Here is a 13,545-nt window from a genome sequence, read left to right on the forward strand (position 1 = left end):
GTAAAGATTTGGCTATAATGTTTATACTTTGGTCACTTACATTTAATATTTTCTGTCAGCACTAGATATATGAATATTGTTGGCTCTTGTATGACAAAACACTTGTGATGTTCTTCATTTGTTAGTGGCTTTGGATAAAAGCGTCTGCTAAATGATAAAATGTAATGATTGGGTTGCTATTCCCTCTGGAATTTTACAATGACTTTGAATGGCCCATCCAATCAGAACTGCCAGCCCAGTCAGAACTGTTTTATAATATACATTATATAATATGTTTTACTGTTTACAGACTTTTGATTTTAAACGGTTACATAATGTGAAGTTGGTTTTGGACTGATGCCAGACTTTTGTACAAATAATAATTTTTTGGATTGTGGCCATCAAGTAAAAAGAGAAAAGAGCCAAATGAGATGAAGTACAATTCAGTTGTAATTAATTCACTGGATTGTTCAAATAAATAATAAATGAATAATTAAATAAATCAGTTCAAAACACGAATAAGTGAATTCAAATATATATATATACATTTTTATTTATTCATTGCTACCTACATCAAAATACCCATAATAGAGTCTACCATTACCATAATACAAAATATATGTATAAATTCTTTAAAAATGATACTCGATTTTGTCATTCCATAAACCCCTATGGCATATGAGATTGTATAGATCGTCTTAACCACAGAGATGTTAGTCTTTCATAATATAATTGCCATTTCAATTTACCTCATAATAAAACATGCCCTTCCCAAATGCTTTACATAACCCCGATTTGCATCTACAACATCATGTTCAAATTGTATTCCTTTGGCACCCTTTCAGTGTGGAAGCATATCCGCGCAGCGCAGTGGAGAGAAACGGGACGCGGTTCCGCGCTCAATCCCGACAGTAGATGGCAGCAGCCCAAGAAAGCTGATCCTGTCGGGTTCACCACGACTCTGCCTCTCAGTTGTGCAGCAGCACTCACACTGGAGGCAGCGGTGGTTTGAGGGACGTCCAATGAAACAGAAGAGCCGCCAGCTGCTCCTTTCGACTTTTACGCGTAGCCTGTCCTCCGCACCCGGAGACAGCACGTTCTGAAACCGCCATGGAAGACAAATCCAATTCGTTTTCGAGCAACAAAGAGGAGAAAGTGGATGGGAATAATGTGTTCCAGAGGCAAGACTCGATCTTGAAGAACAGCATGGGGAGCCAGAACATGAAAGACCACGCCAACTCAGTGGGTGGCAAGGGGGACCGGGAAGAAGCCATGGTCGGTTTTGACGATATAGACGCCGCGTCCAGGCAATCTGGGTTTATGCAGCGGCAATTTGGAGCCATGATGCAGCCCGGGGTGAATAAGTTCTCCTTGCGGATGTTCGGGAGTCAGAAAGCCGTGGAGAAAGAGCAGGAGAGAGTGCAGACGGCTGGATATTGGATCATTCACCCCTATAGTGATTTTAGGTAAGGAGTGTGGAAAGTCACCTTCCCACGCACACTCAGGTCAATGTAAAATGGGCTCTGCGTGCGCCGCGCGGCGCGTTTGCAGTCATTTTGCATGGCGTTTCGGGGAACCGGAACGCATGCAATGTCCTTGGCATGAGTAGGGGTGAATGTCATCTCGGTGAATAAATGGCACGGCAGTCATCATGGGACGTCTCCGACCTGCCATCATTGGGCATTCTGCTGTTGTATAAGACGTGTGCTGGTGCGCGCAGGGAATGATGCACCACTCTTTGGCATTGTAAACACATAGCTGTTAGTGTCTGCCGTGAGGAGGAACGATGGTGGCTGCGAGATCACGTCTTGTTTAAGGCATAAACGCGGATTATTCTATTGTTTTATCTCGTGACACTATATGAACCCGTGTGGCTGTCACCAGCCCATGCCAATTTTAGAGCTACACAGTTGATCTAAAGCAGTTTAACGCTAATCGCGTTAGTCAGGTGAAAGGTGGGGATTTTCAAACCCAGTGCCCCCCAGAAGAATGCTTTATGCACAACTTGACTAGCTTATATACTTCTAATGAGACTACTAAGGACAAATAATTTGCAATTATCACATAATTCCTGTCAAATAGCCTGTTAGGAATGGAATTATTACATAATTCAATTTGGTTGTGCACCAATTGGAGTTGGTTAGTCCATTTGAAGGTTTAAAGTCTTCAGTTAGAATCTCACCTCAATAAATGAATAGGGATATATATATATATATATATATATATATATATATATATATATATATATATATACATACATATCTACAGTTTTGATGAACTCTAAGTCATCATGTGGCTTTCAGTTGTACCGCCTGACTGATAATCTGTACATTTTTACAGTAACAACCCGAATAGCTTAAATATGTTGGTGTACAGTAAACATCAGTTATAAAAATCAGTTATACCGTCAGCAAAATACATTGTCATGTTTTTACAGTAAAGTTATGACATCCAAAGCTGCCAGTATGTTTTACCATAATTGTGTAGATAAACATTTTTACAATGTAGACCGACAGACAGACAGACAAATAGATAGATAGAGAGATAGATAGATAGATAGATAGACAGATAGATAGATAGATAGATAGATAGATAGATAGATAGATAGATAGATAGATAGATAGATAGATAGATAGATAGATAGATAGATAGATAGAAAACAATAACATGTCTGGTCATTAGTTTCAACTTCCCATCTGCCCGTTACGCTCTCCATGGTGCTGAAAACAGCTCCACGCTCTCCATGAATGCGGAAAACTTTCTGAAAACTATCCCTTACAGGGTCATTAGCTCGACTCCCACCTGCCTCACTGTTTTATTTATTCCATGTGCTTGATGTACTTTGCTTTGGCATATCATGTGTAACATGTATAAGAACATAACAACTCAGAAGTTGCACTCCCAAGGCACTATAACTACCAAAAGCAGGGTCATTCCTAATATGCAGTTCATTTTCAAGTCAACATTATATAAGTCTTAACATACAGAATCAAATATTACTATAATTATTATAATAGCCAGTATGCATATTACTTACAATTTCATAATTAAGTAAACAGGGATGAATTTTAAATCATAACCTCAGTTTGAGCAAATGCCATGTCTATAAAATGAAAACTAGGCTATTTATTAAGGAATTCTCAAGGTGTTTCTTTATTTTTTCTTTATCTAAACAAATGTTTCAAACAAATCATGTTTTCAATATCACTTTCCATCTTGTTAGTCTTTTGTAACCCTTTAACTGACAAAAGCGATGACATCATCCTCCAGTAAGTGACGTAGTTGGTTTGTCTTACTCTCAAACATTTAATCCTGTTTAATAAAAGAACAGAAATTGTTTAAAAGATGATAATTTGTATATATCCTAATAAATTGCCAGTTTTTCATGTTAGGAGAAGACATGGCAAAAATGGCGATATACTCACTAGTGCTTCTAGTCTGTTGTATCCTAGAAATATTTTGGAATAATTTAAGTTACAACACTATCATATACATCACTTTTTCAAGGTACAGAGGTTAGTCATTACTGCACAACAGGAATGAGCCATCATATCTACTGGAAGTAAATTTCCACTGCTACTTCTACTTGACATTTAGCTGATGTTTTTATGCAATGCGGCTCTCAGTGCACTTATTAGAGGAAGCAACTCATGTCCCGCTCAAGAACACAATGGGGATAGTTCATGGATTTAATCCCACAACCTTTCAGGTCTTTAACCACTAGGGCCCTAGGTTATGCCACCCCTGAAACAGATCAGAATGGTTTGTGTAAAGCCCTCCAACATCACAGCAGGGATGAGAGAAGGTGAGATCGGATTAGATGTCCAACACACACTGAACGAGATTAACATCGCTCTTAACCCTGTGATGTAACGTGATTGACCTTTCTGCCATAATGTACAAAGGACGCGGCTGCTTAGCAATCATATGCTTGCTGCAAGATATTCTTATTGAGGAGGTCATTTTGAGAATCTAGTAATTAAAGCTTTTTTTATGTCAAAATACATATTTACATAATATATATATATATATATATATATATATATATTTAATTTTCCACCAAAAATTGGGTCTGTGGCATTGATCTATTTGATAGGGCACAGTAACACTAGCTCACCCAATGGAGTGATTTTGGGGGTGGGACTTACTGTTCGACTGACCAATGGCAGACAGGGAGTTTCAAATTACACATTCAGCTTCAAAGACTTTTTTGATCAATTAGTAACCTTTAAATTGACATTTCTGCATAAAACGTACTGTACATACAGATGGTTTGAAGACATTATTTAAAAACCAAACAGTTTTGTTATTTCTAATTAAAACTATTTAAAACATTTCTGTCACGTCAACTCTCAGAGTGTTTGGCATGGTAATGGATATGACAGTGTTGATATGTTTGGTCTTGGTGGAATAGATCTGCTACGTTTGTGCTTCTGTTATTGCTGCTGCTGCAGAGCAAGTACGGGACTTCCTACTGCCAATACATACAGAACACACTGCTGAGAGCAATTAAAACAAGCTGCTGCTGTACAATATAGCATACATGAATTACCTGAAGCAGATCTATACAGGTGGAGCTGGGGAAGGTGGAGGGTTTCTGAAAGCACGCTGCAACTGCTATAGCAAATGCTGACAGAGCATTTGAAGATTGAGCAGCAAGCTCATTGGCTACTGATACAGCATGAACCAATCAGCTGTGCCCTATAGAGAATGATGGTAGTACCCCAGAGTGCAGTCTGGACGATGGGGCGGGGCGACACATTGGGGCGCGCTCCAACCACCCCCAATTTAATTGGTTTATTTCACAGCAATCTTATTGGCCTAGCCCTAGACGATTCAAGCCTGAGCATGCGCATTCCTTTATGTACTATTTTGTGAATGATTTGGCCGTATAAAAGAACTATTAAATGCTAATGTTTTATTGCACTTAAGACACACAATAGATGAAGTTATTGTTTAAAAACGAACGCTTGGTGACAGCACCTCAGTGTACTTCAGGCTAATAGAGCTGTTTTACATTAGCGCGTCATTCACTTGGCTTCTTCATATTTTCATCAGGAACGGTGGATCAGCTAAATTTCGGATTTTTACGCAAATTATGATAATTCACTGTATCAACCCATTCAACCCGAACACAAGCAGCTGATTGAAAATTTTAAAGCAAGACCGTTTTTTGTTGTTGATTTTTTTTTTACGAGATTTGTTTTACAATGCTTGCATTTTTTGCCACAAAGCGCAAATAAAATGTTTAATGGCAAACTCATTTTCCTTGTTGTTTACCTGTTAATAAAATATGAGGGCCAGGGCCTATATTGGTTCTGTATAGGCCTATGTTAGAGTTTTTAAAGGTTCCTGTTTTCTAATAGGCTGTCAGCCGGTTAACATGTAGGCCTACGACTATCTGTGACTGTGACATCAGGTATTAAAAATCTAATTATTTATTTATCCACCCCTGCATTGTGTGTTCATGTTATAATCTGCGTGTACGGGATAAAAATAGTTTCAAATATTAATAGAGCTGTAGCCTAGCTATTAAAAAAAATCTGCTGTAAACTGCTGTAAATCTGTGCAATATAACAGTAGCCTTCTTCAAAAATGTATTAAAATACCCAGCAGAGAAGTGATATGAATATTTATTACTTAATTATTACTTGTTGCCTTTGGCTAAATATATATGGCATAAATATATGAATATTTATTACTTATTTATTACTTGTTGCCTTTGGCTTGCTCAGTTGGGGATATTTTGGGGATATTTAATTTAATTTTATCAATCAATAAATTCCTCTTGAAACAAACTTTGTTGTATTATTTTAATTTAATACTGTGAAGCTGCTTTGATACAATCTGTATTGTGAAAAGCGCTATACAAATAAACTTGACTTGACTTGACTTGACTTAAATACGCTCGAGCACATAAATAATAATATTAGCTGTAGATTGACATAATATCTGTTTTAGTATAATTTTTTAACCCCCACTTTTCAGCACTGCAGGGCTGACTTTTTGTAAAGCTGCTTTAAAACACTGTGAATTGAGCGCTATATGAATAATTTTGACACTTCCTTTAGACCTAGGTATATATAGGCTATATATCGTGGCCACGAATGAAGAATTCGTTCCCCAGATTTAGCAGCACGTAGGCTATATTACACGGCGGTCTGCCTGAAGGGATTGTTTGTTGTACAGTAACTTCATCTAACTTATTAAGTTGTATTAACTGTTTAACTCGTTTTAAGTTAATCAAAACATCATCCAATTGATTATTGAAATCGCCATGGTTATCACTTAATATTTCTGTAGTACGGCCAAACAGCGTAGTAGATCGTTCATAAACTCGTACATAAAGGAATGCGCATGCTCATGCCTCAAGCGTCCACGCCAATAAGATTGCTGTATTATAAGCCAATGAAAGTGGGGGTGGGCGGAGCGACACGAGTAGCCCCGCCTTAATGTGTCACCCCGCCCCAATCGTCCAGACTGCACTCTGGGGTTACTCGAATGATGTGATTACAAGCAGGTTGAGTTATTGGACCTATTATTAGCTTGCACCATCTAGAGTTTCATGACAGAACTTTGTATTTTTGCTAACTGAAATGAAGCTGAAATAAACTAAAATATAAGTATTTTGTCATTCACAGACAAAGCAATAGGAAATCGTTTACTTACTATTTGTGATCCAACACAGCTGACTGCTTCATCTTTCAACAAAAGATTCTTTGCGAACTCTCCATTACAGTGTGCCTAATTTACAAAACAATTTGCTTTCAAAAGCTCAGAACAAACTATAATCCTCAGACACAATCCAGGACGCCATCAAAAAATCACTTGTTCCTGACGCTGATATCCTTCTGAAGTCTTTACAGAGACTCAAACGAGCTCCTTAAACTGGATGTGTCGAAGAGAACATTCCTTTATGCTTCTGTTTACTGCTCCAATTGTCCTCTTGTCGGCAAATTCAAGAATGTGGAGTAAAGTGGACACACATCTGTATACTGTATCCAGTTAACCCAGATTATAATGGGTTTTATTTGCTTTTGACGTGACGTTCATATCCAGTGTAGGCAAGTGTCATCTGTTAAGCAACTGAACGCCAGTGGGCGGGGCCTATAGATCGATGGTGTAAAACTATTGATTGCTCTTGCTCTGGAGGCAGGCATATGCAAATTAATTTGCCTGTGTGATATCACAAGCTATAGGCTGAGGAGGACATTTTAAGCTATAAAATTTGCAGGATGTTTTAATGGTACAAAGACCTGTTATATGTCAAAAGAACAAGGCAAATTTGATTTCTCATGTCATGACCCCTTTAAAAGTTGAACTTATTTTAGCTTGAGCGCCATGTTTTTAGAATGTCGTGTCATGTGCAAGACGCTGCAAAAGACACGAGACGTGAGCGCTACAGTTAAAGACGTCCATCTTGCGCGTTTACCTTGAAAAACAATGAAAAAATAGTGCAGTGGAATGGAAAAACATGTTCTGTGTGAATGGCCCTTTAGATGGCCATGCTTCAGTTCTGCAGGTGGTACACACGATATTGAGCCTTTGATCGCACTTGCCAAATAGGCTTTACATCAAAGAAATAACCATAAAAGGAGAAAACAGAGAAAGAGAAAACAAGATATGGAGAAGGAGACGGTGGACAGAAAGCAAATAGGAGGATGACTGTCATTATTGCTTTTAATGGACGAAAGCCTGAACCGTGCGATACTGGCTACACTTGGCAGGCTTCGGTATTGTCTGCTCATTTACAATGGCTTTCCTTTCTCACCCACACAGGGAGCTGCTTTTATGTATGCTTTTTTCAATTAATGTTGTGAAATTTGGAAATTCTTTCCTAAATTTCTTGCTATAACATCACAGCTGTGTTGGAAATGTTGGAACCAGAAACATCACATGAGTGACAACAGCATTCACATGTGCTGTTTTGGTTCTGAAGCATCAGGGAAACTCAATATCCCAGTGTGGTTCTTTAAAGATTAATAGGAGGTTAGTAAGATTCATTAGTCATTGTTTTCAGAAAAGGGCTCATGCTTGACTTGATGTGGACCGAGCCCTTTTGTCATCGGCTTTCGTCACGCGTGACTCAGTCGTGTGTTTCTTTTATCGCTCCTCCATATTGCATGTCATCTGCCTCTTGCTTTCCCTGTTTGACCAGCCTATTGCTGTGCACACAATTCTTCACAGGGGGAAGGAAAATCTATGGAAGATCTCCAACCGTGACTGACGTCACCTTTCCAGAATTCCTTCACCTTTTCGAGTGACTTTTATTTTATATATTTTTTTTTTACTTTTTTAGTGGCAGGATTTATCAGGTAACAGATGAGCTTGGGTCAAATCTCTGGCTTATAAATTAATCACACAGGTTGTGGAAAAGCAGGATTTGTATGTGAGCAGATTCCTTCTCCCTATCAAACGGCCTCTGATTTCTAAACCCAGATTAACCTCTATTTTTAGGGGCATGCAAGTTTGTCTTGCATTATTGATGCTTTTTGCTGTTGCTTTTTGGAGGCTTGTCTCAAAGACGTGTCCCAAAGTCTAATGAAGGTCTTTGTGGTTACGTGTCTCGCTTTTTTTTTCAAATTGATGCCCCTTGGTAATCTTGAAATAGCCTGAGTCTGTTTTTTTTCTCAGATGCAATGCTAAAAAATGCCCAATTTATGAATGCAGTGACTGCAGAGCTCTGCAAACAGGCCATAGCAGGTTAAGAGCAATCTGGCTCTCATGTCCACCCCCCAAAAATAACAATATATATATAATATATTTAATATATATATATATTAAAAATAGTCACTATTTACTCACCCTCGTTGTTCCAAATCCGTATGACTTTTATTTTCTTCTTTTACATCTTGCACTTTATAACGTCCTCTGAAATTCCCTTTTTTCATGCAACATATAAAGCTTTATATATTTATATATATATATTTATTTTATATATACAGTAGTATTATAATATATATATATATATAAATATAATGCAAAAATTATATACATATAATTTTTGCATTGTATTTGTCTGACATATGCAGCGATGAATGATTCATGAGCGAATCATTTACTTGAGTCAAATCTTTTCAATGGTTGATTCAGATAATAAAACCAGTTTGAGTGATTCATTAATGATTCAGAATTTCCAACTGATTCGGTTCTTGAGTTCAACTCAGTGACTCAATGATGCAGTTGTGCCGGACAACAGTTCACTGCAGAGGAAGATTATCAGTGAAAAACACCTTTAATGTCTTCTCGCACAAAGCTATCGTATAACTTCAGAATACTTGGAATCTAGTGCGCAAGTTGAGAGCTTGACAGCCTCATTCACATTCATTATGAAGGGTTCTGGAATGACCTGAGAATTAATACATGACAGAATTTTTATTTTTATTTTTTATTTCTTTAAAGAACCACATTTCACACTGGGGTAAAGTTGCAGCAGCTGTAGAGAGATAGAAAAGCGCATTTGAGCATATAGAACCGTTGTGTGGAGGTCACGTCCTCTATGCTTGTCTTTAGTATTCACCAGTAGGACAGATGGTCACATGGCAACCATCCCACCTCTGACAATGCAGCCTGTCTGTCAGTCGGTTGTCAAGGCTACAGTTACAAAAGCAAAACGGCTTATCAAAACCCTCTCAATACGAGTACTCGATATACCTCTGCATATACTCCACATGCATTTCATCCACAATCCTGGCTATACTGCAACCAACAGCATAAGTAATATCAAAATACATTCTTTCACCTATTTAGAGCTCCCAAAAATAAAAAAATAACCTAAGTGGATATTATTAACCATAGATGCCTGTTTGGACCGAAGCACAGACAATTATTTGATACAGAATCGGTAGATATTTATAAAGCAAGGCCGAGAGCTTTTCTCATTCGCTCAGATCCATTACAGCCAAGTGCGTCGGCCACATCGGAGGCACCAGCCAGGGGTTTTTAGCATGAGATAGGATTCTTGAAAGCATCTATTTTAGTTCATGGATGTATGCCGTTATCAGCGGCCAGGACATTTTGTGTGGTTCTCTAGGCCAGCCCGGCGCCCGTCAAAATACGTCTGGCTTTGGTCTTTACAAGACACAGTAGCTACATTAATGCAATTACAGCATGTGTGTGTGTGTATACGCTGACCTCTGAACATTGCAAGCATTGCAAAAAATCTCGGCAACACTTTACTGAAAGCCTTTATGTATAATGCATTGTATAACCAGATAAAAAATGCATTATAATTAGTGCTGGGCAACGATTAATCGTGATTAATCGCATCCAGAATAAATGTTTGTGTTTACATTATGTGTGTGTACTGTGTATAATTATTTTGTATATATAAATACACATATATTTACACACAGTATATATTTAAGAAATGTTTGCATGTACATACTGTATAAATTTATACATAATTTATATTATATATAAATATAAATATTTTATATATAAATACCACATTTTCTTAAATATATACAAGCATATGTGTGTATTCATAATATATACAAAATAATTATACACAGTACACACACATAAATTATGTAAACACAATTTCGGATGCGATTAACCGCGATTAATCGTTGCCCAGCACTAATTATAATATTCACAGATTCCTTGTTACATCTGAAATTGGTTGTTTGTCGTATTTTAATGCATTATACTTTCTAAAGGTGTATAACTATGGTTACAATTATTCATGAGACCGCATATAATGCATTATAAGGAGCATTACAAGGCAGAAGTAATGCATTAAAAATACTTTTATAATGCATTATGAATAAAGGCTTTAGGTAAAGTGTTACTAAAACCTCTTCTGTTGTTTGCTGGACTCCGATCAGAGTGTGTTCAGAGAGCTGACTCATGTCTGCTCACGGCAGACAATAGAAACTGGCTATTTTTCACTTTGTGCTGAGGAAGATTTCTTCACATTAGGTGGCACGAGTAATACCGCCAACATAGCAATGTTTGCTAATTACTTCACTTGTGTTTGGTTTGGCTTGTTGTCAAACATTAGATTTGCACTTCCGAACAACAATGGAAGTCTTTAACCTGTGCTAAATAGACATCTAGACGCACAAGTTAAATTTATCGACTGGATTTTTTTATGTGCATTGCAGAGTCTGTAGCCATTTCAGGGACATGTCTGGTCTGCCAAGGCAGACAAACGCTGCAAGACATGAAAATGGAGGCTGACTGATGTTTCGTTATTTATCAGAAGCATCTTCTTGACCAGTAGATATCAAAACAGCCCACGGGAGAGGGTCCTGTCAGGAAGGACAGGGTGATTATGACAGCATTATGAGTAAGAGGGAATTTGCATCAAGGATGATGATTCAATTGAATGAATAAATATAAATAAATTAAATAAGAATTTTTTTTTTCAAACAAAGAATAAATATGCTTACTTGGAATCAATTAAATAAGCAGTCAGTCCAAATTCTGTTGTTTTGTCCTTCAATTCTTTGCATGTCTATTTAACACAGGGTGTCTTGTTACATAACATTGAAGATTTGAAATCATAATGCGATTTTTCTCGCTGTACGAGCTGTGTGCTTCATCTTCTGCCAAGCAACTGAAAATCTCTCGCATGAGTTTAATGCTCTGGTGAAGAGAGAAAAAGAAGGCCAATGACATTTTATAAAAAATCTTTCTAATCAATACGTACTGTAAACCTTTACATTATTTTTGAAAAGGGTTCTTCAATGGCCAATGCTGATAATTGATAATGCCAGTATATTTACATTTCGGATGTCCATACACTGCTGTCTTTAAATGTTTTCAATTGAAGTCTCTTATGATTAAAGTTGCGTTTATTTGATGAAAAATACAGTACTATTGTGAAATAATATTACAATAAAAAAAAAACTGTGCTCTATTTTAAGACATTTTAAAATGTATTTAAATTTTCTAAATTTACAGTCACTATTTTTATCAAATTATTGCTCCGTCGACAAATAAAAGTAGCAGTTTCTTTAAAAAATAAAAATAAAAATCTATGCCAAAATGGTGTGTGTGTGGCCATGTGGGGAAATGTTTTGGTCCCCATGAGGAAAACAGCTTATAAATCATACTAAGTGATGTTTTTTGAAAATGTAAAAAGGCAAAACGTTTTCTGTGATGGGTTTAGGGTCAGGGTTAGTCTTAGAGGATAGAATATTCAGTTTGTACAGTAAAAAAATCATTATGTCAATGGAAAGTCTCCATAAAACATGCGTGTGCGTGCGTGCGTGCGTTTGTGTGTATGAGCTTTACAGTAGGCTATAGCAGCTGAATAAAATAAATAATTTTATTTTTTAAATTATGAAAACAATTTGTGCATTACCCATTATCAAAAGGTCTGTTTGTAGACTTTTAGATAAAAAGTAAGATTTCATGCTTCTTGCCAATAGGCTAATCTCAAAATGGCTAAATATCAGCCAATTTTGCCTAACCGAAATCTCAGTCTGCTGGTTCAAACTTCTTATAGAACAATCTATGAACTATCCCAAATGTGCACTTGATCAAGACATCTAACCTCAGGTTTCTGCAAGGAGATTGTCCTTGTAAGAAGTGCATTAAATAACTAGTCAGTTAGTGGGCATTGGTTTCAGCTAGCAAGCAATACGCATTAATAAAGTACACATGGTATAATTGCTGGGCCCAGCAGGCAGTTGGTGGTACTGCATCAACAAACACCTTCAAAACTGCCCCCGCGATTCCATTCACCCCTATGGTGGCTCCATTCACATGTTTTCAAAACACAGGCTAATTCCTAAGGGTGCATGTGCTGCTGGCTCAGCAATTACACCCTGTACCTTTAATTAGCTTACTGCGTATTGTACAAGCAAAGCAGAATCTCACACACAGACGGTTGTAAACACACAACACTCACATAAGAAAGGGAAACCCTCTCATGTTACAATCTCCCTCTTTCATTTTCGGTCCTGTGGCTCTTTGCCTCCTCATCCAGAGAGCAAAGCGCGAGCTGTGCTGCGCTGTCACAGGGCGGCAATCCAGCAGGAAGTGTTGGCGGCGATATCAAAAGCGACAGGGAAATGAGCTGTAGTGCATCGTGTGCGGACTGCAGGCTGAAGTCTGTTAGACAGAACCCACAGAAAGATCACAAATATCTGAGGGCTGTCGGAATGAGGGCATTCCAGCGGAAAAGAGCGGGGATTTAATCTGGCTAGTCCTGCTACATCATCTTCTTGCTGAAAAGGGCTAGCGTTTTTCTGCTATTGGGAATAGAGTCAGGATGGGAGGGAATGCAAGTGCTTTTGAAGGGGTTGTAAAATCAATTCATGGGTAAAGCTTTGATAGATCTGGTAATGGAAAAGGTTAAGCCATACGTTTGACCAAAAATTCAGTCATACCTGCTGAAGAAAACAGCAAATGTTGTGTTTTTGATCCTCATCTTCAGAATGGGATGCTGATGTATCCAAATCAGGAAATTTAGGAAATTCATGCCGGTCTAAGCTGGAGGGTTGTGTGCCATTGAGAACTGAAAAGAGAATGCCTTTTAAAATCCAGTTTGAATTGAGGTAGCAACAATAATGTAGAATTGCAATTTGAATTTGATTGTGTAGAGAGGCAAAA

At 37.6% G+C, this 13,545-nt stretch overlaps 1 protein-coding gene across 2 annotated transcripts in view; it reads left to right on the forward strand.

Annotated features, from left to right (window-relative positions):
• The first annotated feature begins 554 nt into the window (after positions 1–554).
• hcn1 (hyperpolarization activated cyclic nucleotide-gated potassium channel 1) overlaps positions 555–13,545 on the forward strand; it is a 98,778-nt gene continuing 85,787 nt past the window's right edge. For both annotated transcript variants that reach the window (XM_082140589.1, XM_082140590.1), the window contains exon 1: positions 555–1,445. In XM_082140589.1, coding sequence (XP_081996715.1) covers positions 1,090–1,445 — 356 coding nt within the window. In that variant the 5' untranslated portion in view covers positions 555–1,089. The remainder of the gene's footprint in view (positions 1,446–13,545) is intronic.

This window comes from Leuciscus leuciscus, assembly GCF_965113295.1.
Source record: "Leuciscus leuciscus genome assembly, chromosome: 16".
Lineage (NCBI taxonomy): Eukaryota > Metazoa > Chordata > Actinopteri > Cypriniformes > Leuciscidae > Leuciscus > Leuciscus leuciscus.